At 44.4% G+C, this 25854-nt stretch overlaps 1 protein-coding gene across 2 annotated transcripts; it reads right to left on the reverse strand.

Moving 5' to 3' along the window:
• Positions 1-7453: 7453 nt before the first annotated feature.
• Positions 7454-22930, reverse strand: NRIP3 (nuclear receptor interacting protein 3). Of its 2 annotated transcripts, XM_081152593.1 has the most exons (8): positions 22727-22930; positions 22117-22277; positions 13306-13467; positions 12732-12814; positions 10712-10851; positions 10020-10072; positions 9816-9910; positions 7454-9522 (listed from the first exon to the last, which is right to left on the reverse strand). In XM_081152593.1, the coding sequence occupies exons 1-8, from the start codon at positions 22770-22772 to the stop codon at positions 9507-9509; spliced, it is 756 nt and encodes a 251-aa protein (XP_081008719.1). In that variant the 5' UTR covers positions 22773-22930; the 3' UTR covers positions 7454-9506. The 2 variants fall into 2 exon arrangements, with proteins under 2 accessions (XP_081008719.1, XP_081008720.1); XM_081152594.1 differs by lacking the exon at positions 22727-22930 and having other exon boundaries at positions 22117-22394.
• Between the last annotated feature and the right edge of the window lie 2924 nt (positions 22931-25854).

A 25854-nucleotide genomic window follows, 5' to 3' on the forward strand; every position in this document is an offset into this window, starting at 1 on the left:
GATGGCACAGTGTCCTTAATTAAAATATTTTTTCAGTTAGCGGAGACTGTAATGTAAAGGATACAGGGCTCATCATAACCACTACGGATTTGCTGAATGACCTTGGGCAAAACTTCTCTTTTCTGGCCCTCTGGTTCTTGGCTCAGTATGAGGAGATTGAAGTCTTCATGGATTTCAAATTCTGCTCCCATGGGATACCCGGGTTTCTTTCATAAACATTGTTAAAAGGTGGTGTCCTATTTGTGGAAATGTTTTAACAGAGCATTTTTTACGATATTTTTCTCCTTTGGTTCTTGATGCTAGAATCTAACACAAGAATGTGTCTGATATTGCACCAGATATATTTAACCTCTATAAGTCCCAAGTGGCAAGTGGTGCCCAGTCCCAGCCAGAACCAAAAGGGCAGAACTAGATGACCTTTCACTAAGGCCCTTCCAGGCTGCCCTATGAAAATGCTGTCACATCAGTGAAATATCAAGTCTTTGTTCTGCTGGCCAGAGGGCAATCTGGAGACACCTGGGGTCAAATGTGTCTGACTGCGAGGCACTGTGGATCTGTGATTGCTAAAAGCTGACTTCATCAGCAACTTTGGGATCAATTTAGGGTTAATTGCCTAGGTCTGGCATCTAAAGGGAGTGCCCAGTGTGGCTGAAACCTTGTAGGACTTCTCTTCTTCAAAATTGTTCTTAGGGCCTTGGTGGGGATACTGAGGCTTGGAGGAAATATATAGTAATGCCTCAGTCTGACAGGCCGCCTCTGTTTAATGCAGAATTACCAAGTACACCCAGTCTAGGCAGAACTTTAGAGTTAACTCTCCAATAGAGCAGCCAGTAGCCACGTGTGGCAATTAAGCACTTGAAATGTGGCTACTTTGAATTGAGATGTGCTGTTAAGTGTAAAATATACATGGATTTCAAAGACTTAGTACAAAAAAACTCGTTTTTATATTAAGGTTGAAATATTTTGGATACATTAAGTTAAATAAAATATATTAAGTAACTTCACTTGTTTCTTTTTTACTTCTTAAATGTGGCTATTATAAAATTTAATATTTATATTAGGCATCACTGTTCTAGAATACAGAATGTGGCTGCCACGAGTGGTATATGACCTGTCGAGACTGAATGAAGGAGCCTGGTAATGAGAGGGGTAACAGGCAGGAACTTGCACAGCTGGAGCCAAGGGTTTGGGAGTGCTATATATCTATCAAAAAATAAATGTAATTCTTGGTGATGCAATAGGAGTGGAGGGGTCAGTTCCTCTTGTTCTGCCCTGCTCATATCTAGGTAACCCTTACTTTTCCCTTAGGTCAGGGTCTTGTAAGCTAGAAAGCCTTCCCTGACTTAAGTACACGCCCTTCTGTGTTTGTGCAGATCTCTTTCCTAATTTACCCCATTATAGTAAAATTATGTTTTCATATCTGCTTCTATATTCCCAATCTCCACCAAAATATTTGGAGCCCTTTGAGGGCAGGGACCTTGTCTATTATCTTTGTACCTGGAGACTGGGATATAGTAAAAGCAAATAAATGTTTGTGGGGACCCAGAAAAGGAATGGGAGGGGACCCTCTAGTCAGTCTCAAAGAATCGGGTACCTACTTGAATCCCTAATTGATTCCTTTCTGACCATGGGAGGGTGAAGCTGAAATGCCCAAAGAAGTACAGATGGGATATGGGGCACCATAATAGGCAGGAGAAGGGAGATTTCTGACCTAGGTTCTTCCTAGATCTTCACGTCACATTGGAGTTGTTCTCTTTACAGGCAAGACAGGTCTTAGTGCCCACTCTTTCCCCCTCCCTTTTCCTTGCTTCCCTGTGACTAGGTTTCCCTACTTCATTCCTTTTAAGGAGTGACACAGGCTAAGCTGGGCCCTCTCACTTCTTTGTGAAGCCTGAAAAATTCTGTGGTGGGGGATGGTCAGGAGAGTAAAAAGAGCCTTCTCTAAATTTTAGAGTGTGAAAGTCAAGCTAGGAAGCAGAAGTGACAATTTATGTATCCAAGACAAATGTTTCTGGGACCAAGGTTTTGCCGACTTTGTCTGCAGCCTCCGACCCCTTTTCCCCTCCAGTGATCAGATAGGTCTCTGGATGCCTCTTTGTTATTTCTCTACCCCATCCTTTCTGATCCACCCAGCACTTTCCCAGGCCACACCAGTGCAGAACGGATGGAGTCACGCATAGCATCAATGATGATGGTTTCCTTGGATTGTAATGCCTCTAGTGGTTATAGCAGGACACACACACACACACACACACACACACACACACACACACACACTCTCTCTCTCCCTCTCTCTCTCTCTCTCTCTCTCTCTCTCTCTCTCTCTCTCTCTCTCTCTCTTCTTCCAGTTATATATGAGCACATCTGAGAATATCCTCTATGATGACCTCTCTCCTTTACCATGTGCGTCACCAGGATGCTCCCTTCTGCTTGGACCCTTTAGTTAGTTAGATGTTCTGCCCTCTGCTACCTGTGAAGCTAGGGACATGTGCTATGCTATCACTTGCTAGTGCCCACCATGATGACAATGTATGAGGTCAGAATATTATCTCTCTGTTCTAGAGATTTTGGTGTCCCTTTTGCTGACAAGTTACTGCAGTCCCCAAAATAAAGCAACACAAATTTAGTACTAAAGCAGAGAGAATTTTTAAAGGAATTTCTTTCAGAGGAATGTCAAATCAGTATTATTGGTTTCCCAGTATCTTAAAGAAATACTTAAGAAAAACAGTCCGTTTTTTTTTTTTTCAAATAAATACTTTTATTCATTTTTATTTTACCAAAGAGAACATTTTTAAAAAATCAAATATTTCACAGCAGACCCAGCCCTACCCCTCTACACAACCAATTTCTGTTCCACAAATGCTTCATTATCTTTTAACTATCTCTTCTGGGGTTTGTCTTCATATTACTTAATAACATTCTTTTACTATTCTTGATTTTTTAGTTCTATTATTTTACTACTTCTTAGGAAAAATAAACTATATATTTATATTCTAATGCCCTCTCATAAACATTTATTCATCTTCCATCCCTCAATATATCTATATCTTACTTAGGTAAAGAACAATTAATTATATCATGACTGTGTACCAGTTATTCATAGTTGATGCAATTAGCATAATAATACATTTTCTTTTTTTGATTGAAGTTAGCCATTGTCTCGTTTTCCATGCTTTCTTAATTACCTAATATTCGAGTACCTATAATTTATCCCAAAATGCCTCTTGATACATTCAAACACATCGGGCAACCACCAGTTTAATTTTTAAATTGGAAGCAACCCTCCAGGAGTTATGGTCTTCCTTCGTTCTGGTGCGGTTGTTCTCTAAGCCTACTGCACAGCTTGAGTATTTTATCATTTATTTCTTCCACCTGTCCTGCATATTTTTGTTTTTTCTAAAAGATTTCTATATCCCAACTCTAGTTTTGAATTTTTACATTTGTTATATTTTAAAGTTCCTACCGCACTGTCTTGTCCATCCTGTCCCCCGTCCAACAGCATTCTGTTCCATTTGGCTGCTGGAATATCTTATTTCTCTGAGGGTATTTCTGGTGTTTTGTTTCTTGAATTGCCTGTGTTGAGTTTTTCAGCCTTTGTTTCTGTCTTTTCTATCCTTCAAAGCTGAGTAAAAACTCATTTAAGACATTTCTTAAGTGTCTGGAGATCCTTGCTATCCATTCATATGGAAGAGTGAGGCATTAGAATATGGATTGGAAACTGTGTGTACACAGACAGGGCTTGTACTACAGTATTTTTAAAACTCTGGCTGCAACCCCATTAGTGGTTTGTGAAATCAATGTAATCAGTTACAGCCAACCATTCCCCCCACTCTACATGACAGAATAGAACTGAAAATACTATGTTAGAACACATCACACATAAAAAGGAAAGTATTTTGTGAATCTTTAGTCCCCCCCCCCCACACACACACACAATGTATCATATTACATACTGGGTCCCAATAAAACGGGAATTTCTTATTGTGGGTGTTTTTTCAAAGAAAGTTTATTTCAACATTCTTTGAAAAAATACCACTTAGGGTGCCCAAAGAGATCAACTGTCAAGATAGGTAAGTCTTTTCTCTTAGAAGGAGAGGTAAGTTTTTCTGGAGAAAAACTATCTAAACTGCCCAGTGTTCACTCAAGTATTTGTTGAACACTTATGTGCTAAACACTGTTCTGGGTACTAGGTACTAGGTGTACATCAGTGTATAAAAAAGACAAGAAACTCATCCTCTCGGAACTAAGATTCCAGAGGGGGAGACAGTATTTGGATACTGTGCTATGGTAACACAGTAATAGAAGGGGAAAGCTGAGTATCTGCACCAGCTGAGATGCTGGTTAGAAGGTAGATGTGAGAATGGTGAATGTTCTGATTATTTCATGAAGTAGAAAGTACAGTCATCATCTGAGAGTGAGAATGTGGAAGGAGGTGTTAGAGAGACATGTCTGATTGGCTTGGTCTTCTCAGGATGCTGCTCAGTCTCTCAAACACACAGGCTCCCACTAGCCCACACTACAGGCTTCTGGTGTACACGTACGCAGATCTGAATCCCAGTGGTGGAGTCAATTCAGGCTGATGCTAGACTACCACCCCATATTTCCTTCCTTTAATTGTCACTCTTTTCAATTCCTGCCCTTCCCCTCACCCCTTACCTGCTCATACTGAGCCTGGAACCTCCTCTCTGGCTACCCTTCTTCAGACCTTAAAACAGGCCCTCTTCACACACCCCTGTGGTCTAATTGGTCTTTATGAAACCTGTTCACTTGAATATACTTTCTATTCCCCGAATGGTTCATATATACCACAGGGGAACTATTATCAATTCAGACATGAGGGCAGTTTCTTTAGAACTTTCAAAACAGTAATTGCTTCCTCAGCACCAAATTCTCATGTCCCTACCCATTTTCAAAATAAGTGAGAACCACTATAGCAGCCCTCCAAGAACAAGGTCATCCAGGAAGTATATCCAGGAGTCCAGCATTTCGTAATGAAATCCCAAGATGTCCCAAATGATAAAAGCAAAGTTAAATTCCTGTTATCCAGGCTCACAGTACAGAAGATTATATGTCCCCACTCCCTCTGCTCTCTGGCAAACACAAGTATCTCTACTAGATCAACAATACTCCCTTTTCCCAACCTATTTCTCCTGTTTAAGGCAACTGACAGGGTTTGAGTATGTCAACATTGGAGTATGTGGGTTCCCTGGAGAATTAGGTTTTCCGTATTAATTACAAATTGGGAGGCTACTCTGGCTCCAGTAAAAGCAATCAGGATTGAATTCCCCTCCCTGATTCCCCTCCCCGGTGGCTGGGATTTGCTGGCTAGGGGCATATGTCCAAGAAAGACTGTGTAGAGGTGTTGGGAAGAAAGAACAAGGCTTGTGGTCAACAAGCTGCTAGAACCTTTGGATAAGTCACTACTTAAAAGCAGACATCTGATAGCCCCAGTCTTCCAGAACATGCCACAACCCTTGAATAAAAAGATCTCTGAGAAAACAGTTGTCACAATGCCCATATGCTTGACACCATGTGAGAAACAGCTACCTGCAAGTCATCAGCCAGATGAGTGAGCATAAAATATGACGGTAGCATATTCTGAGGATGCACTGATAATGGAAGGAAGGATCAGTAGCTGACAGAGGAGTCCAAGCTATAACACACAGGCTAGTCTGTCTCAGCTTTCTGATTCCTTAAGAACAGCAGCCTGCAACCCTTCAAAGCTGGGTAAAAGCTCATAATTTCAGTCCAAATGAATATGTTTGTAGTGATGGCAATGAGTACACAAGAAACTACATTTGATTCACAATGCCATTTAATAAAGATGTCCTAGAATCAAACCATTTTGGCATTAGAAATAACTTTGTAGGTCTCCTTATCCATCCTTCTACCCAGTGCAGAAATCTCTTTCATCATATTGCTAGAGAATGATCGTTCCACCTTTCACATTCAGTGAAAGAGAATTTAGGAGACAGTTCATTTAATTGTACTAACTGTTTGAATCTTTATACTACTCTGAGCCTTAGCTTTTCCTTCTGCAAAACTGTGGACAATACCACCTTCTTTGCAGGGGTTAGCATGGTCCCTGGATTACAGCAGACACTTCCTTCTAATGGAGTCAGAATATGCCTCTCTGCAACCTCCACCTACTGGAAATGCTTGCCTTTCTGTGCCAGAACAACACTTTGCACATGACAGCTCTGAAGACAATAACCATGTTCCCACTGTTTTTTCTGCATGCTCCACATATTATATACACGTCCCTGTCCTACAAATGACATTTTCTCCATACACAGTCCTTAATTCTTCTACATATAGAATCTGTAATAAACTAAAACACCAACATCATCTTCACATAAGCTTTTCTTAATCCAAGTTCTTCCCACTGAGCACGTGCAATAAGTTTTTTTTTAATGGAAGTCAGAATGTATTTTTTAACTCCGTTAAAACAATTTTATTGGTTTCATTCTATTAAGATGATTATGAATCTTGATTCTGTCCCTCATTGCTAAAGATTCAGGTTAGGTAAGTCTTTTTACATTTTTAATATTTAGAATGGACAAAAATGAGACAGAAAGCCTTTTTAGGTGGAATGACAGTATCATCTGAGTAGCAAAAGAGCAGTAATTCTAGTCTGTGAAAACTACTGCCATAAAGAATATTTCTTGTAGCCTGGCTGGCATGGCTCAGCAGTTGAGCATCGACCTGTGATACAGGAAATGGGGATTCGATTCGCAGTCAGGGCACATGCCCAGGTTTCGAGCTCGACCCCCAGCAGGGGGCATGCAGGAGGCAGCTGATCGATGACTCTCATTATTGATGTTTCTATCTCTCTCCCCCTCTCCCTTCCTCCCTCTGAAATAAATAAAAAACATATTTTTAAAAAATAATATTTCTTGTTGACTATTTAACCATACTGTGTAAATATTTAAAATATTAACACTTAAAGGTTTTATCACCTGTAAAATGCATTTATTTGGAATGTCATTTAGACCTGGCTTTAGCTATCTATTAAGGTTTATTAAACCCTTCCTCTTCCCAAGCCTCTTCTATTTGTTTGAACTAAATAAACATTTCCTTTTCTAGAAGTGTTCTCTTACTGCTGAGCCACCATTAAAGATAATTTTCATATACAATTAATGTTGTATACCATAATACTATATGCCAACCACTTTACATGAATTATCTCATTTGATACTGTAAAGGAAGTACTATTATCCCTTGTTTTATAGATTACAAAACCAAGCTCAGAGAGGTTCACTAATTTTCCCAAGGACATACAGCCAGTAAGAGGGAGAGCGGAAGGGCCAGTAGCAATAGAGGAAATAAGGACAACAAAGCCTTATGTCTTTGTCCCAAAGACCCTATGGGACAAACATTGATGTAATTAGGCTGTTCCCAGCTCCCCTACCTTCCAGGGGCCCATACACAGACACTTTGTCAGACAAGCACACAGAGGGGAACATTTCACTTTATTGTTAGTTTCACAAATAAACCCAACACAGCCAGAAACACTGAGCAGATAAAGTGCTAATGCAGAGGCCTGGAAACAGAAGGAGGCAGGAATCCAGTTCGTCTCCTCCATGTCCCCAACCTGGGAAGATATTTCTATTACACAAGAGTGAGGCTAGCTGACAGACCAAGCAATCCATTCTATAGACACTTTGAGCTAAGGCATAGAAAATCTTACCAGGTGGGGTCTGTGCAGGGCAAGGAAATAGAAAAGTCAGAAAACATTTGTTCCATAAATCAGTCAGGCATAGAAATACCAAATGACAAAAACAGTATTTTCCAAACTTTCTGTATTTGAGATGGGCATCTAATAAGGAAGGAGAGGGGTATCAGTTCTACAGGGTTACTTCCTGCTACTGCTGGTCTTCAGAATTGTGACTTAGGTAGACACTCTTCCTATACCCTCAGAGGCGCCAGAGAGAATTTTCTAGGATTCTGGGAAGAACTGACCTTACCTACTTATCAAGTTCAGAATGGAACCCATTAAATACTCTGTGCTATGAATCATGGGTAGGGTTGGGATTCTCCTAAAGGAATACCCACAGCTGGCTATTTTTCTGACTTCTCCAGGCACTTCTATGACTAAATTGAAGAGGAAATTCCATTCCAGGTATCTGTGTGCCCAAGATGACACCCCCAACAAAAAGCTTCAAGAAGTCCCTGTGATCTTCAACTCTTTGAAAGGGGTCAGGAAATACTGGGCAGTCAGAAAAAGTTGTTCTTAACACTGCCAGCTCCTCCCCTGCCTCTTTCCTTATATCAGGACAGAGCTGAAGGGTTTCCAAACCCTCAGTTCCCTGCCTCGAAGTTTCATCCTGACCATCCCAGAAAGATTTCCCTACATAGGCCTTCCCACCAACTGATTCTACCTAGTACTACTTTCTATTCTGGACCTCCTCTGTTTTTTTTTTTCATCTGCTTTACTCCTGTTCTCAACTACTTGACTCCATGGCAGAAAAATAACAGTCTAGGCAGAGATAGTGATTGGATCTTGGGAGTATTAATGTCTAACGATGATGCCCAGATTACTTACTGAGGCCTTCAATTCCATCTCAGAGAGTAATTAATGTTCTTCTGTCTGTGGTTCCTTCCTCTCCTCCCCTCCAAAAAGTTCCAGGTGAAAGACCATCTCATTGATCTTTGTACCCTCGGCTTTTAGGCACCAAGATAAGGGCCTAAATATGACAATTGGGGGCAGGGAACTTTTAGTGGGCTTAGCACACAGGAAGGCAGGCCACCCAGATCCTCCTGCATCCATCCCCAAAGCATATTCTTCCCCTACCCTGCCTTTTCACAAACCCTCATCTCTTCATCTGCCTCTCAAGGCTTGAAGACAAATGAAGCAGCATGGGAGAATGAATGTAGCCGTGGCTTGTCAGGTCTGAGTTCTAGGTCCCTTCTGCCACTGACTCAGTATATGAGCTTAGACAGTTCACTTGCCTCTCTGGACCTTTAAATGAAAGGGTTGAATTAGATGATCTCTCTGGGCTCTTTCAGATTTCAGATCTATTCATACTTGAAAATCAATGAATGAGTTCGGAGAAACATTAATTCTGAGACATAGGCATCCGGCACCTCTCTGAAACAGCTGAAAGGAAGTATAGGTCAAGTTCCTGTTTATTATACATTTTAGCTATAGGAAAAGCAGCAAGTGTACTTATGGAGAAATATAACCTGGCAGCCCCTATACTTGACTAATAAAAGCAAATTCTTGGAAGAAGCAGAGAAATAGGCCACAAGTGAGACCTGGCAGTGTCAAAAAGGTCTATAAATTAAGTGATCAAAGGAGTAAAAAACAATGGCTATAACCAGACAAGATCTCTAAGCACAGACTAAAGTCTAGAGAGGTCTGGGTGGGAAGGAGCCCCTGGAGCGTCTATTAGAGAAAAGAACTTGGTCCACAGCACATTGCTACTGCATTTGGTTCAAACCCAGTTTTCTCAATCTGTCAACCTGGTATGTGTGCATACGTGCAGACATGCTGCAGGCTGCAGTTATGCTTCTGAAGTGCTGCAATGAGAAAGAAACAGAAGTGATACTGAATTCAAAGACATTAGGAAGACAAGTACAAGTTTCGTTTAAAAGCTACTCATTTTCCCCACTGCTGGGTGCAGTATCATCACTGCTCATTCTGACATGTGAGCTACAGAGTTTTGTAAGATGATGAAATCTGGGGTTAGGGAGGGGTATGACTGTGGTATGACTGAAGGCCAAAGGCAGGACACAACCCAATATCCTGTATGAGAAACCCTCTGGTTAATGGCAAATGGATTTGACTTGATCTGACCCATTTGGACACTCACTTGTCTTCATTCAAGGAAACTGTCTCCACAAAAGGGATTTCTTCTTTGTCTGTTTTGCCCATGATCAGCTGGTGCTTATCCAAGTTTATGATGCACTGAAAACAAAGGAGAATCCCTGTCAATGATCTCACTTTGTGCATATCCATAGAAGATGACCCCTTCCTCAGAGAGGAAGTGTCAAAGGGAAAGTAGAACCAATCCTACCTTCAGGGACCGAAGAGTCTGGAGACCAAGGGACAAGTTTTTCTCATTGTCCTCTAATAAAAGGAAATTAAAATTCAGCCATTTTCATACTGATTTATAAGTCAGCCTTATCACCATTAGGTTCCATTCAACCAACCAACCAACCAACCAACCAACCATCTAATAAACATCTATTCCTTCCATCTAATAAACATCTCTTGCACACCCATTATTCTAAGTAATTTTCCCAGATCATTACAGTTAAAAGACAACAGAACCAAGATTCAAACCCAGGTCTTTTTAACTTTAAATAAAAACCAGGAACTTAGAGTGGTCTAGAACAGAGTACCTGAGGGAAAGTATGAGATGGTGGGAAATTATCAAGGGATTTATGACAAAGGAGTAAGAGGATCTTGCCCTCTACCTCAAACTAGCACACAGAAAGCTTTAAATGGCCATTTTCACTGGCACACAAAATGTTTGTTGTCTTGCTCTCCCTTTTTTTCAAGAGTAATTCTCAACTTGCCTTGAATGCAACCCAGGGTCCAACTGGTGTTTTGGAGGGCAAAAATTGGGACAATTTTTGTATAGAAAAGTGAAAACCTGGGATTTTGAAGAAGTCAGTATTTGCAGGCATGAGATCTCATGAGGGTTTAGAAGTAGGGAGAAGATTTACATTAGGTTCCATAGATCCAGTCCCCAATTCTACTCACCAACCACAGCTGCTGGGCAGTCCAGGCGGAGGGAGCCCAGGGTGATCACTAGGTGCTCGATCTGCCCCACTACTTTCAGATGCCGGGGTAGAGAAAGCTTCTCTCCTTCATGCTTGTGAGATCTGACATGCTCCTTGAGTCTGCACCAGAGGAGAAGATACCAGAATCCCCTTGGCAGAGGTTTCTGATGGAACCTGGCAACGTCTACCTTCTGACCCATAGCTGAAATTTTCCAAGGATTTCCTGGGATTAATTTACCAAAAAAGTGCTAGCCAGCCTACACTCTTGTTTCAGCACTTTGTCCTAAACATGCCAGGGAATATAAAAAAAAAAGCTAAAGATTCAGTTCCTGTTCTGAAAGATATACACCACCATGTGCATTGGTAAAAGATAAGAGTTGACTCACTCAGAGAATCCTATTGTGCATCCTAATTTTAGAAGATACTTTGTTCAATGTCTAATCTTCTCTATGTCTTTTTCATTTCAGTCTACCCTCATCACTTAGCCTTAGGTTTTAAGTTTAGTGTCAGTAAGTGCATTGATACTGATATCAGCAAGAAATATCATGGAGAAAGTCCCAATTTAACTTGTCTGTGCAGGGCAGGAAGGAAAGAAACAGCATCAGGGTTTTACTGTTATGTAATGTGATCAGAACAGCTAGCACCAGAGCTATTATGGGTTGGCGGATAAATACTTAATTATGGACTTTCTGTGCCAATACTTCTGCTTTACTCCATTTCCTCTCTTTTGGTGTTACAGCCCATCCCAAAGAAAAATAATTGCAGTTTTACAGATGGTTATTAATTCCTCTGGAATCATGGCAGTCTGCTGCCTAATTATGCACCGCGACATTATTAGTCTTTCTGGAACCATCATGCTGCACTATGTCTCATCTCTTCACCACATTAAAAAGCTCAGATACTTCCCACAAGAGCACTTGCATCCTGGACTCTTCCCCCCCCCCCCCCCCCCCCCCGGGTATAACAATGTACAAAACCCACAGACGCAGCTTCAGAGAGTCAAGTGATGGTGAGGGTTGAGGACAGGGTAGAAACAAGAAGGAAGAGGTCACTGGTTACACAAATCAAGTCTTGTGCGAACCCTACCTAAGAACATGGACATCTTGAAAGTCGTTTAAAATGGGCCTTTCTATCTACCCTAGCGATTGTTTCAACGCAGAGGCCTGGGCTGGGGGTGAGTGCGTGCAGGGAGGGCATGGAAGTGGGAAAGAATGTTGGGTGGATCCTCCCAATCCTGGGCTGGATCTCAGGGCCCACCTGGTACCTTGGGGGAAAGAGAAGGAAGAAGAAAGGAAAGTAAAGCTGGAGTGAAGAGGAGGAAGGATACAAAATGGTTCTGACTAAATGAGGGCGGGAGAGCCCATTACCAGCTGTTAGAGAACTGAAGGCATTCAATTCTGAGAGGCGTCTGCCTCTCGCACCCGATACCCAGCAGGCTCAGCAGTAAGATCTCATTTTACATGTTCTTCACAGAGAGAAAAGGCACCGAGAGACTACTGGTTAATGACCCCTATGATGACTCAGGCGCAGCAGCAACAGCAGTCCTATTCTAAGTTCAGACTGATGCTTCTTGGGCCTTCAGAAGGACCCTGAGTTAAGCTAAAGCCAGCCACATCCTCTGCTTTGATTCATCGGGGTTATACCAATAGGACAGCACCTCCGAATTTGTTGTCCGGGCAGGGCACAAATCAGGTTCAGGGCTTGGCGCACAATAAACCAAGAATCTCACATTCTCTCACTCCAGAGCTCACAGGTCTTTCCTCAAAACTTAATAGGTGGGAGTTAACGGAAAGTCTCAGGCTTGCCTGGCTCACTGAATTCTCCCAGGTGCCTGAGAACTCCCACTCTGTCCCTCTGCTAAAGACTGGTTCCAGCTGATATTTGAGCTCTGCACACTTCTCTTGGAGCCTCTGTGGAGAACCTCACCATCTTTAACCTCAAAATAGATTCAGGCAGAGTGATTAGCATCTGAATTCCACCCAGTATAAGTAGCTACTTACCCCAGTCTATACACACAGGCTGAAGAGATGAGATTATATTGACAGCCTGTGTCAATCAGGGCTTTCAGATCCTTTCCAGCACACTGTGAAGAGGAAACAAACTGTGCAATAGAAGCAAGGGAAGGGAGATCCAGAGAGCCAGCAGCAAATGTCATATGAAAGGCAGGGTTGGAGGGCATTTTCACAGTTATGGGTTAGTAGTATTCCATCTTTACCCATGTCCGAGTCTCCTTGGGTAAAGGAGACTCAGCTCAATCTAGAGCTCACAGAAGACCCCAAAGGACTTTGGGTGTTTCAGTCTATATATCAAGTGGCTCGTGTGTGTGTGTATCACATAGCCCTTTGCAAATGTGATGAATGTTTTGGCCATTTTCCCCATAAAAATGCACATGTATACAAAATACTGCATACACTTTCTGTGCTGCATGGAGTGCCCTCCTTAAAACTCATTTATGAATCCCATGATAAGACCCACACTCTACAATTAGGAGGTGAGAGACCCACTATTGGGATCATAATGGGCCCAAATCCTACTCGACAGAAGACCCTGGAAAAGCTGTTCTCAGAATGTTACCTGGCAAGAAACCAAAATCATGTCATCCTCCTCAGACTTCTTCAGCCCCTCAGACTTAGCCTGACTGAATTTGTTGGTCTTGGAGGTCCAAGGGACACGGCTGCTTCGGAGCTTAGATAGGTTGGTTTCCATGAGGCGCCTCTGCAGAATGTTATGAGGTTGCTTGAGGAACAGAAAGCAAAGGCTTCTTAATGACAGGTCATTTCCTCTTCTCCCATTGTCCCCCAGGTGCCACTGAAATAATGCAGGGGCGTCACATAACTGAGCTCTACCTTTGCTTCTCATTTACTCTTCTTTCAAGTAGGGACTCATTGGTACTGTCAGAGCAGGTACTAGAAACCAATTTGCAGTAGGCCACGCTGAATGAAAAGAGCAAGGTGGGACACAGAAAGATGGGGACAGGGCCAATGAGTATTCTATGGCTAAAGCGAGCTGAAGGACCCTTATGATTTAGACTACCTTGGCCTACTGCCTTCCCACCTTACAAGGGCATTTCAAGAGAAAAGTGGCCTTAGTCTATGTAGAATAGGTGTATCTTCCAGGTGATTTACAGAAGGAGCAGCTTATTTTCACAGGCCGAAGAAACCTACCTAGCACTGGTTGTCAGAAGCTCTGCCTATTTCTATTTCAAGTCTCACTCCCTTACAGTTTTATCTTTTGGACCCAGCCTGAGGGCTGAGTCACCCATGAGTGGATGGGGTAGGAAGACAGGAGTTCAGACCTGCTGAGCAACCCTTTCTGGAGACATACTTTGGAACATGGCAGAACCCACAGGACTCATCTTTATTGACATCCTCTGAATCTCAAGGAGTATAAGACCACTCCTGCCATATGCTTGTCATCCATGCCCCTCTCTTCAATGGACCAAAAAGTGGGAGTATAAAAGGGGCAGAGACTGACCAAGAGGCAGGGAACTTATTTTAACCTTATATCTGTGTCAGGATACCTAGTGTTAGAAAGCAAAGTGAGCAATGTGAGCAATCCAAGTCTGCTCTTGGATTGAGTTTAAGAGAGTTCCTAGGCCGATCCATCCATGCTCTGCTGCTTCTACCCACAGTGGCCTCCAGAAAGTATAAGCTACCTCTTGATAAGAAGTTGTTTGACCCGAGAAATTTCTACACAAAGCATTTTATTCCCAGTTTACATTAACATTAGAAGTCCCTCAAGGTATAGCATCTAACCCTAAATTTCTATGTAACACATACCAGATGGCACTCCAAGTCTAGGGGAAAGAGAGTCACCTCTAGAAGCTCAGAGCCTAGAACTTTCCCAGGGGAGGGGGAAGAACTGGAGAAGGTCTTCCTTTTCTACCACCTTACAGATTTCTGAGGAAGGACAGAGTCAGAGCCATGACTCACTGTAACCCTGGTGAGGTGAAGAAATGCATTCCCAAAATACACTGATTCTTGGCAAAGCAGATTCTAAATGAGTATCCTTAAAAGGAAAGAAACAGGTACTTTAAAGAAAATGAGCTTCTTAACTTGATAAGGAGCTAGAGGAAGTGCTAACTCTCAGGTTTCCTGATGTGCGGCTGGGAGAATGCTCTGCTCCTCTCAAAGGAAACAGAAACTCTACCTTCTTATCTCTCTTGCTAACAAACCTGGGTTCCTAACTTAAGTCATACCTACAGCAGGGTGTTTGTTTCTTTCAAGTCCATGCTTAGTAGGACCAACTCAGATTACTCGAAGTTGTAGAACCGAAGACTGCCAGGGGTTTCAAAGGCCATCTAATCAAAGCCCTCCTCACCAAAAGTTTGGGCCTTTCCTTCTATATCGGTTTGTTGAACACCACTTTACCTGGTTACTTCAATCTTGTAGAGGCATCTAATCAGCACTAGATAGATAAGGCAAATGGGGAAAGTTCTAGAATTATTTTCCTTGAAGTCATCTCTTTTCTGAATTTTCCTCCCTTCCTACTTGGACCCTTCCTCCACAGGCTATAAAATATACTCAAACTTTTCATATACTGGGGAGAAAACCTCAGACCCTGCCTCCTCAACTCTAATTCACACCCTTGTTTTCAGTGGTCTTTTAAAAGAAAAGCCGAAATCACTATGTCTAGTTCCTGATAGCCTATATTTTCTTCACTGAGTTACTTTTAATCCCATAGCACCAATAACAACCTCCTAATTTCCAAATCTGGTAGATATTTTTCAGCCTTCATTTTACTTGACTGCTCCAGGGCATTTGGCCCTGCTGACTACAGTCAGCCCTCTATATCCACAGGCTTCACATCCGCAGGTTCAACCAACGGTGGATTGAAAATAATCAGAAAAATAACCTCAGAAAGTTCCACAAAGCAAAACTTGAATTTGCCACCTGCCGAGCACTATGATGAATCCACACGAATTAGGTCATGTATAGGTATACCCAGCTGTAGCCTGTATACAAAAGCTACCCCATTTTATGTAAGGGACTGGAGCATCCGTGAATTTAGTAGGGGGAGGGCTGGAACCAATCCCTCATGGATACTGAGGGATGACTGTATTCCTTTTTTTCCCCTCCGATCCTCATCCAAGGATATGCTTTCACTGACTCCAGAAAGAGGGGAAAGGAGAGAGAGATAAAAAGAGAGTGAGAGAGAGAGAGTCATCGATGTGAGAGAGAAACATCTACCGCCTGCCTTCCCAATGTGCCCTGACCAGGAATTGAACCCACAACCTTTTTGGTGTACAGGACGATGCTCCAACCAATTGAACCACCCGGCTGGGGCTAACTGTATTCCTTTATATATTCTTTTCTTCAGTAACCAAAGAAGGTTCAAACACAATACATGCTCAATGTAAAATATCCACATATCACTGAAGTATATAAAATTAAAAGGGAAAGGCTCCCCAACCTCTCAATCCCTTTGCAGTCCCACTCTCTACAAATAACAACCATTAAATTTAGAAGTATATCCTTTAAAAGAATTTTAATACAGTTACAAACATATACAAAAATAGGATCATACTATAACACTGTCCTAAAATTTTCTATTTTTGTTTAACATATGAAAGGCATTTTTCTGTCAGTACATATAATGCTCTTCATTCATTTTCATAATTAAAAGTATTCATAGTATAGTTTAAGAGTTGAAAATTCACAGCCAGTAAACCCATATGAACCTCAGAGATGCGTTTCTGTGGTTATTTTATTATGCCTACATGTTTTAAATGACAGTGTAACTACACATTTACTTCCTATCTGAACCAAAATTTCACTAAAATGATGGTCAAGGAATAAGAAAGGCCTAAGACTAGAAGAACAAAGAGAACAGTAAAGAAAACAACAAAGAGAGAGATGCTGACAAAATTTTGGAATCTTAAAAGCAGACAGAAAAGTGGTAAGTGACCTAGACCAAAGAAAGCTAAATGTGTCAGTCTGAGTCTCCAGAAGCCCCTTACTTATTTATTTATAAATAAGCTGTCAGTGGCGGCTTTATCACAACAGCACAGTTGAGTAGTTGAGACAGAGACTGTTCAGCCCGTAGAGCAAAAGAATAGTTACTATCCGGTCTTTTACAGAAAAAGTTTGCCAATGCCTGACTCAGAGTAGGATTGAAAACTATATGCTCTGGAATCAGAGCTGAGTTCAAATTAGTAAGTACCCTATAGTGCTCCTGTGAGGATTACATAATGTGATCTACACAAAGCGCTCAAATGCTAGTTAGTGTGCGTGCATACACATTAAATTCTTACACTCAGCCTAAAACAGAAACTGCCTGCCACTCACTATTTTCCCCTAAAACAGCATGAAAGCATCCTACTCCATCATTCTCCTCACATACACTTTATAGATAAACATGGACTCCTCACTGACTCTCACTTCAAGCCCAATATACATCTCTGTCTGACCTTGAAAATCCAAAAGGGCACTAATATCTATGCCTTCTCTTCTTTGTTTACAAGCTGAATATACAACATAGGACCCATCCTACCCCATGGGAATACAGACAGGTTGGCCTTGGGTTTGCAGTTGCTTAAAAACACATGGGAACCTACGTAAGGCAGGCTGTCACATTGCTCCAGGCCTTTTGTGTTCTGTCTCTTTGCCTTTGCCTTGTGCTCCGACAGACATATTGTTTCAAAGAGAACAGCCTGATTCCTGATTCTTACCTGCTTGTGGATTAGTCTGAGATGGTGGTTTCTCAGCTGCCATGGCAGGCTGTATTTTTGTTAGAAAGGATTCACATATAGGCAGGGCATTGGACCAGGTCACCTGTAAGTAAGTTCTTCTTACTCTGAGGTTCTACAGGGCACATTCTGGAGGGAACCTCCTCTCCATACCATCTCATAGTCAATTTACTCACCTGGGAATGATGAAGCTGTAATCAGATGCTGGTCTCCATCACTACTGTCACACCAGGCCAGACTGATCCCTTCTCCCACTGAACTCCTCTAGCACTCAGTGACTGGAACATCGTGGCAACTAGCATAGGCTTCCTGGTGGTGTTACTTATCTTCTTGTGAACTGCCTACTCCACAACTACACTTGAATAACTAACAGACATCCCAGACTTAACTTGTTCAAAAATCAAATTCCCGATTCTTATTCCCTGTCCCTAACCTGCTCCTCCTGTAGTCTTACCCATTTTCAGTAATGACAACTTTATTCTCCCAATTGCTAGGTGAAAAACCTTGAGATCATTCTTGACTACTCTTTCTTTCAGACCCCTAATCCAACCCATCAAGTAAGCTTATCAGTTCTTCCTTCAAAATATATCCAGAACCTGATCTTTTCTTGTCCCCTTCACTGTTCTTGCATTGCTGTGAGCCACCTTCATCTTTCACCTAATCAGTCTCCCAGCTCTGCTCTTGCCCCTCTACAGCCTAATCCACACAGTAGTCTGAGTAATATTTTTATAAAATAATTCACATCATGTCATCTCTCTGCCCAGAGTCTTATACTGGTTTCCCATATTGGACTAAAAGCCAAATATCTGTACAATGACCTATAAGGCCCTAAGTACTCTGCCTTACACTACCTCTCTGATGTTATCTTCTATACTATCCCCCTTATTCACTTTGCTCTGACCCGAATGACCTCATAATTCTTCAATCACATCACACACACAAATAATTCAGGCCTTTGCACTTGCTGTTCCTTCTGCCTAGAACATTCTTCCCCTATATATTTTGCTCTCTAATTTCATTCACTGTCTCCTAAAATGCAATGTTATCAGTGAGGCCTTCCCTGACCACCCTATATAAAATAGCAAGGTTCCACTCTACCCTACGCTGGCCACTCACTGCACTCCCTATTCCCCTTACTGTGGTTTATTTTCTCCATAGCACCTATCACTACTTGATATATATTTACTTGTTTTTATGTTCTGTCTTCTCCCCCGACAAGAAGGTAAGTTCCATAAGGGCAGGAACTCTTTTTTGGTTCACTAGTATATCTTCAATGCCTATATTATTGCCTGGCATGTAATAAGTGTTCAATAAATATTTGTAGAATAAGTTAGTCTGTTCTGTCCTTTCTCCTAATCTATAAACTCTGCAGAAAGAAATTTTTCTATTTTCTTTTTTGTAGTCCTAGCACCTAGTGAGTGTTCAAATGTTTGCTATAATTAGGATGCAATCATGGCTCTGAAAGTCTTCAGTTTGCACCAGATCCTGGTATTATATTGGTATTTCATGAACCTTTTCTAAAGCACCAAATTTCTTTGGTCCAAAAACTATAGCATTATGGATGTTTTGTGGCATTATGAATGACTAAACTATAGGGTACCACCCTGGCTGCTCTGACAGAGATTCTGATCAGGTAGATCAGATACTTGGAGCACAGGGCTAGTCATTTCATGGTCAGTAGGCTTTGCTGTGGTTCACCATCCTTCCCCTGGCCTTCATTCCTAATTCTAGTGAGTTTTGCTAAAGCACTTAGCTATAAGCAGAAGCAATCATAGATAGGAATGCAAACCCTCTCTATTGCCAGACAATTAAGGATTTGGCCTGATGGTCAGTAATATTATCATATTGAAAAGACTGCACATTATCCTATGACAGGACTGTTTTTAAAAATTAGAAAGACCTTACCTTAATGAGAAGATCATTTATGAACCAGGTAGCTAAAACAAAGGAAATTCCAAGAGTGGAATTGTGTATTTTTCTCTCTCCAGCTTCATCAACTTTCAAAAAAATAATAAATCAAATAAAATATTACTCATATCTCTGATTTTGGCTCTTAATCTAATAAAGAAAAAAAAAATCCAGCACAAGATAAAAGGATTAACAAAATGAGAGAGCCAGACATAAAAAAATAAGTTAATTACGCAATCAATTTGCATAGCAGACTTTGTAGCAGCCAACTACACATAAACAGGAATAGGGCAAAGGCACTTCCCGGAGGCCAAGAGAACAAGACCACATTTGCTTGCCAGCAGGTGCTCTTTGCCAATCCAAAAAAAGTTGTCAGGCTAGTATCAAATAGTGAAAGTTACAGAAACAGCTTCGTAAAAGGTAGATTATTCAGAAAACCCAGCAATACCATTCTAATATAGGTCACCAGTGGGAAAAAACAACCCACAATCTTCTCACTGGCACATACGCAGAGTCAGTTAAAACTAACTGGTTTTTTCCCTCTGTCTGTCTCTCTGGTGCCATCCCCTCCCTATCCTAGCCCTCCTCTATTGAGACTGTACTACACACCTATTCGATCCACTTTGGCATCCTCGAAATTTCACTTCAGTATGAGAAAATTGAGTCAACACTGGTCTATACCATGAGATATATCCATAAAGTGAAGTGATAGAGTACTTCTATGGTTATTCTAAGATTGTACTGAGGCAACAAAATCAGTTCCAAGAGGGCTTAAGCATGCCCCCTCACCCCAGTACTCACAGCTCGCCTAACCCTACCTCAGTCAGCCTGGTGGTGATCTGTTCTAGCTCCTCTATGCAATCATTTGCACACTGAAGGTGTGAGAACAGTGAGAAAGGGAAATCAACTTCACGGCAATGGGGGAAGCGGGGGGGGGGGGGGTGTGAACCACAGTTCAGGGTCTTACAGTAAACTGCTGTGTGTCACATGCATGGCAATAACCTGCTTTCTGAGGCTGCTTCCTTCTTCCAGCCTATTGCCTATGTTCTATGCTATCAGCATCTGTGCGGTTCAGTGGAGACAGACTGGAGTCAGAAAAGCAGATGGAGCTCTTCCCACACAGGATGAAGTAGCATAAGGAATGCTAGAAGGGTGGAGAGGTAGTTTCTCAGGGGTAGGAAGCTCCTTGACAGCTCAGGACAACCAAACACCAATCATATCTTAAATCCAGGACAAAGGGAAGAAAAATATTCCACATTTTACTTCTTTTCCTAATACTTCCTTCTTTATTGGTTCCTGCGGCTTCCAGGAGCTAGGGTTATTTTGGCCTGGAGATAAGAAGACTTGGACCTGATTTGCTAAATAAACCTAGCCTGCTTTAACGTGAAAGAAGGGAAGAAAGGGAGTTATCTTTTTTTCCTAGGAATACATTTCAGTCATTACTCTCAGTAAGCATGAATCAGACTGACAACCCTGTGGCTTGTGCAGGAAAAATACCTTTGAACAAACAGAGCAAGATAACTAGGTAGACATCCTTGCACGTAAATAACTAAAAATGACTATCACAATGGGGGAGGGCAACTCTGATACTGGTATCTGTGTCATTAGTGTTGTTTTAAAAAATAGATTCAGAAGCTCTACCCTCGATAGTCATTCTTGGTCCGCAAAAGGCAATTTCAGTGAACCAGGCTGACATGCCCCCACCTCACCCCAAATTAAACATTCCAAAGCTCCAAAAATACTGGAAACGTTATAGAATGCCTATTTCATTTAAAAGGCATTTAATTAATGCTTCATAAATTACTGCCCAGATGAATAAAACGGTCATGAAATTTGAGAAAACAACTACAAGAAAACTCCAGATAAAATTAGGAAGCTAAACATACATTTGGCCCAGCCCCACTACAGTGACTGAAGGCGGAGAATTAAATACAATTCTGTAAACTAGTAACCCTTAGCCTTCCACCCTCCTCCTCTAGCTAGAGGGCAGCATGGTCACTGAACCCAGACCTCCAGTCCTGGGGGCTCTCCTTATTGCGAAGAACAAGCCTGCTAGAAAAAGCCTGCGCCAGCCCGGGCCGGCCCCGGCCCCACAGGTTAGCTGGTCAGCGGGATGCAGCAGCCTGGGTTCCCTCTCTTTGCTCTTTGGGGGTGGGGGGGAGTGGGGTGGGAGGAGAGATGATTACGATGAAGAGATATTTGGGGTTCAGGAAACCTGCCCGTTCCACCCTGCTTTTCCTGTCCCCCTTCAGGATGCAAGGTCAAAAGTAGGTAAGACCAAAATCAAACGGAGACGATTTTGCATTGGGGTAGGATGGAGTCAACAAAAGTCACCTGGCACGGGCTGCCAAGAACCCCCACTCCTTCCTCCCCCCATCCCCCTAGGAGTCACCTCTGCCTGGGTCATCACACCGGCCAAGCAGCCTGTCAGGTGCCCGGGCTGCGAGGATCAAAACCCGTGCTGCGAATAATGCAAAGGGAAGGCGACCTGGGCGGGGGCAAGAAGGAAGGGCAGGGGCTTTTCCACTCGAGAAAAGACACGAAGGGAGGAGGCAGAGCCGACGCGGGCGCGAGCTCGAGAAGCTACGATGGAGCCCAGGGAGACCTGAAGCAGGGGCGGGGGCGCATGGAGAGGAATCCGAAGCAGAGCAAGAGCGAGGCAGGGGGCAGCTGCGGGCCGGGCGGGGCGGTGACTCAGTGAAAGCGGCGATGGGCGGGCCCGGGGACCGCGCCGCGCGACGGAGCCGGGCGGCCGCGCGAGGGGAGCCGAGGGGCGCGCGGGGGCTCACCGTGTCCTTGGACGAGCCCAGCTTCTTGAGGCCGTCCAGGGGCAGCAGGTCGGCCGAGTCCTTGTGGAGGAACTGCACGGCCTGCTTCATCCGGCGCTGCTGCCGCAGCGACGCCGCCTCCCGCATGTCCGTCTCCTTTCGGCCGCCCTCGGTGAGGAGTCCTGAGTAAAACATCGCGGAGGCTCGCGCCCGGCGTCCCGCGCTCCCCGCCGCCCGGCCGCCCGGGTCCTCGAGCTTCTCCAGCGCCGGGAGAAGCGCGCGCCGCGCTCTTTATAGCCGAGCGTGACGTCACGGAGAGCAGCCACTGCGCGCGCGGGGGGCGGGGCCGGCACGGAGCCCAGCGCGGGCGCGCCCCCGGCCGGCGCGCGGCTCCCGGCCTCGACGGCCGCGGAGCATCCCGGTGTCACCCCGACTGCTGGGACGCGCGGGCGCGGAGGAGTGGCACCCGCGGGACTCACCCGAAGCACCAAGTGTCCACCGCGGTCGCCTTACCCCACCGCCCCTCGCCCGCTGCGGGTGCCCGCACGTCCTGGACCGGGTTGGGGTGTGGGTCCAATGCGGGGGCAGCCCCTGAGACCCCAGCCGCTGCCGCCCGCGGGTTCCCGCTCACCCGTCCACGCAGTGGCCGACCCCGGGATCACCGACAGCTGGGCCATGCCCCGAGTCCCGCCGTCCGCGCCGCTGCTCGGCTCCGCCCGTTGCCTCCTCCGCGCCTCCTCCCGAAGCCCCCGCGCCCACAGCCCGGGCCCGGGAGTACGCGCGGCGCGCTCAGAAGCCGGGATCGCTCGGGATTCCTCTAACTTCAGGTCCGTCCCCACCCACCAGGCCACGTGACTGGGGAGGGGGCAGCGCTGCAGGCGGCTGGAGCTGGCCTTCCGGGGACCCTCCCTCCCCCGGCACCCCCGCCGGGGGAGCGGGAGGGGCGGAACCTGCGGGGCAGCCCGGGGCGGAGGAGCGGCGAGGGTCCCAGACTCCGCGCCGCCGCACACCGGTGCGCGCCCTGCACCTGCTCTTTGGAACACCTGGCAGAAAGGCACGTTTTCTCAGCCAACGCTAGGACTGACCATCCCTCCAGCATGTTTCCAGGAGCTACTGGAACCCGGTTTTTCCCCGTGAATCATACTCGCAAGCCATTCTCATGGGGCCTTCGGGCATCCTGGGTTCTGGCCTCAACGTTGTGACTCCATGCAAACTACATTTTCACCCTAGGAACAACCACTACCCTCTCCCAGCCCATCTCGCTGGAGCGGCTGTGAAGGAGAAAGATCTCTCTGTAGAAACTAACAATAAAAGTAACAATAACGACATTTACTGAGCCTTTTACCATGTGCCAGGTATTGGAACACATAAAACATAGTTCACTGACTCTTGACAACAGCTTATGAGGTAGTATTATCATTATCCCCATTTTACAGGCAAATACCTGAGACCTCTTAACTGGTCTCCTGAATTTTGTGCCTTGGTTCCCTTCCAATTCCTTGTTTTCTACTCTAAAGAGCAATTTTTTCAAACAACTGTGGTCATCTCACCTCCCTGCTTAGAGAGCCTCAAAAGGCTTCCTATTGCTCTTAAGATAAAGACCCACGTTCTTGCGTGGTCTGCGCCCACCTGCTCCACTCTAATGCAGCCTCCTGCGCCTTCTTCCAGTTCCTTTGAGGAGCCATTCTCCCGTTTGCCAAATAGCCTACCTTTGGATATCCTGTTCCCTCTGCCTGGAATGCCCCTCCTACTCTGTTCAGTAAACAGCCAGCCCTCAGCTTCATTATTGTTCCTCCCAGACCTCAGCTCCGTTACCATTTCTTTAGGAAAGTCTTTTCTAACCTTCCAGAGAGGATGAACTCTCCCTGATCATATCCTATGCATCTCTCTGGACGGTTCACTTTTTTTTGGTGATGGTGGTGAAGGGAGGCTGTTACTGGTAGTTTGATTAATATTTATCTCTCCCTAATTGTCAGCTCCAAGAAGGCAACTGAGTCTCTCTTTTCTTCTTCTTTTTCTTACCATTAAATCCAAAGCATGGAGGAGGCTCTCAATAAATACTGATTATAATCATGGCAAGAAGTTAAGGTCTTGCCCAAGGAAAGTAAGTGCTGGACCTCCCAGACCTGGAAGGGCTGGGTTTGGTTTCATGAGCCTGCTTTTCTCTCTCTGTTTCTGCCTTCAATGCCTGCCCTAGATTCAGAGCTCAAAGATTGCTTATGGGAAAATAAATCCAGAAGGCTACTCACCTGGCTTCAAGATCCCTCCCCATACTGCGCTGAGAGTATCTTCTGGAGGGGAAGGCGAGGAGGGGGGTGGGATTGCAGCTCACCTTCCAGTCCCCTGGCACACTTCCAGCAGTGAACAACAGTGACTGTCCTGGCCCCTTCTGTCCTGTCGCCTGGATCCCTGCCTGGTCACTCCTCCAGGTGAGAGTCACCCAGGGAACAGTGAAAGACAGCCTTCCCTTGTCTCTCTAGGACAGGTGCCTCAGAGCTCGGCAAAGCATCAGGACAGGCCCAATAGTGAGGGCCCCTGGGGCTTGGGCTGGCACAGCTACTTTACTCTGGGAGGAAGCCAGACAGGCAGATCCCAACTCCCCACTCCTCAGGTAGCTCAGTTCAGTCTTGCAGCCTTTTTTGCTGAGGATGGCCCGATGGAAGAAAGGAGCAGCTTTCATAGCTAGAGCCCCCTCACCCACCCCCGGGAACACCAGGAAGCTGAATCGCTCTGGTTGAACTGGAATTTGTCCATATCAAGTGTTGCTGAAAAATAAATAGGGCCTTGGCTGGAGCTGGGAATCTGTGAATGCAGAGCTCTTTGCTGTCTTGGGATTTGTGTCCTGGTTGGTCCCCTCATCTGTCAGAGAACTTCCTTAGCCCGACTGATATCATCATTGCCCTTAAGCATGGGTGAGTGTGGTGAGGCCACCCCACCCCCCTCTGCCGCACATACACACTAAGTTTCTGCAGATTGCAAACTGGCTGCTCTGTTTGCCCAAATGACTTTGAGCAAGTCCCTTCCTACCTACCTCTAAGCCTGAGTGTACGTATCTGTAAAACGGGTACAGTGAGATTGCATTATAAACTTGGGCTTTGTAAACTCTAGAGGGCTGTGCCAACAGAAAAGATCATTATTAATTCTCCAAATAACCAAGCTCCCCTACCCTCATTGACCCATCTTGGAAGAAGTATAATGTTAAAACCACAGGTTTTGGAGTCTAATACATTCAGTTTCAATCTCTGTTCTGCCACTTACTAGTTATATGATTAGTAAGTTAATGTATCACTGTGAGTTTCAAGTCCTTATCTAAAAAATGGTGCCAGTAACATATCTACCTTTCAGGACTTCTGTGAGTATTAAGTGAAACAATACACATAGCACATTGTGGCACATAGGAAGGGCTCCACAGAAGGTAGCTACAGCTTCAGGAAAACCCATAGGTTGCCAAGCCATAGAATGGGCCCTGGTCTATGCCTCCTCCAAGCCTCCCTACAGAGCTGCAGGCAATGTAAGTCAAACCTGAGCATATTTTACCACCACCCTCTCCCCAAGCCTGCCCCTTGGAGCCAAGGCCTCCTGAGTCAGGGGCCGGCCAACTCTGTCCATGCCTGGTGCCTCTAGATCCTGAGTTTGCCATGTCCAGTGGCTTTGCTCTAAAGTTCTCTACTTCCTTCCTTGGCGGTTTAAAGGATCTGTCCTTGAAAATTGCACCAGACAAGCTGATGCTGTTTCAGCTAGGATTTTATTTGTGTTGTT

Source organism: Miniopterus schreibersii (genome assembly GCF_964146895.1).
Source record: "Miniopterus schreibersii genome assembly, chromosome: 12".
Taxonomy (NCBI): Eukaryota; Metazoa; Chordata; class Mammalia; order Chiroptera; family Miniopteridae; genus Miniopterus; species Miniopterus schreibersii.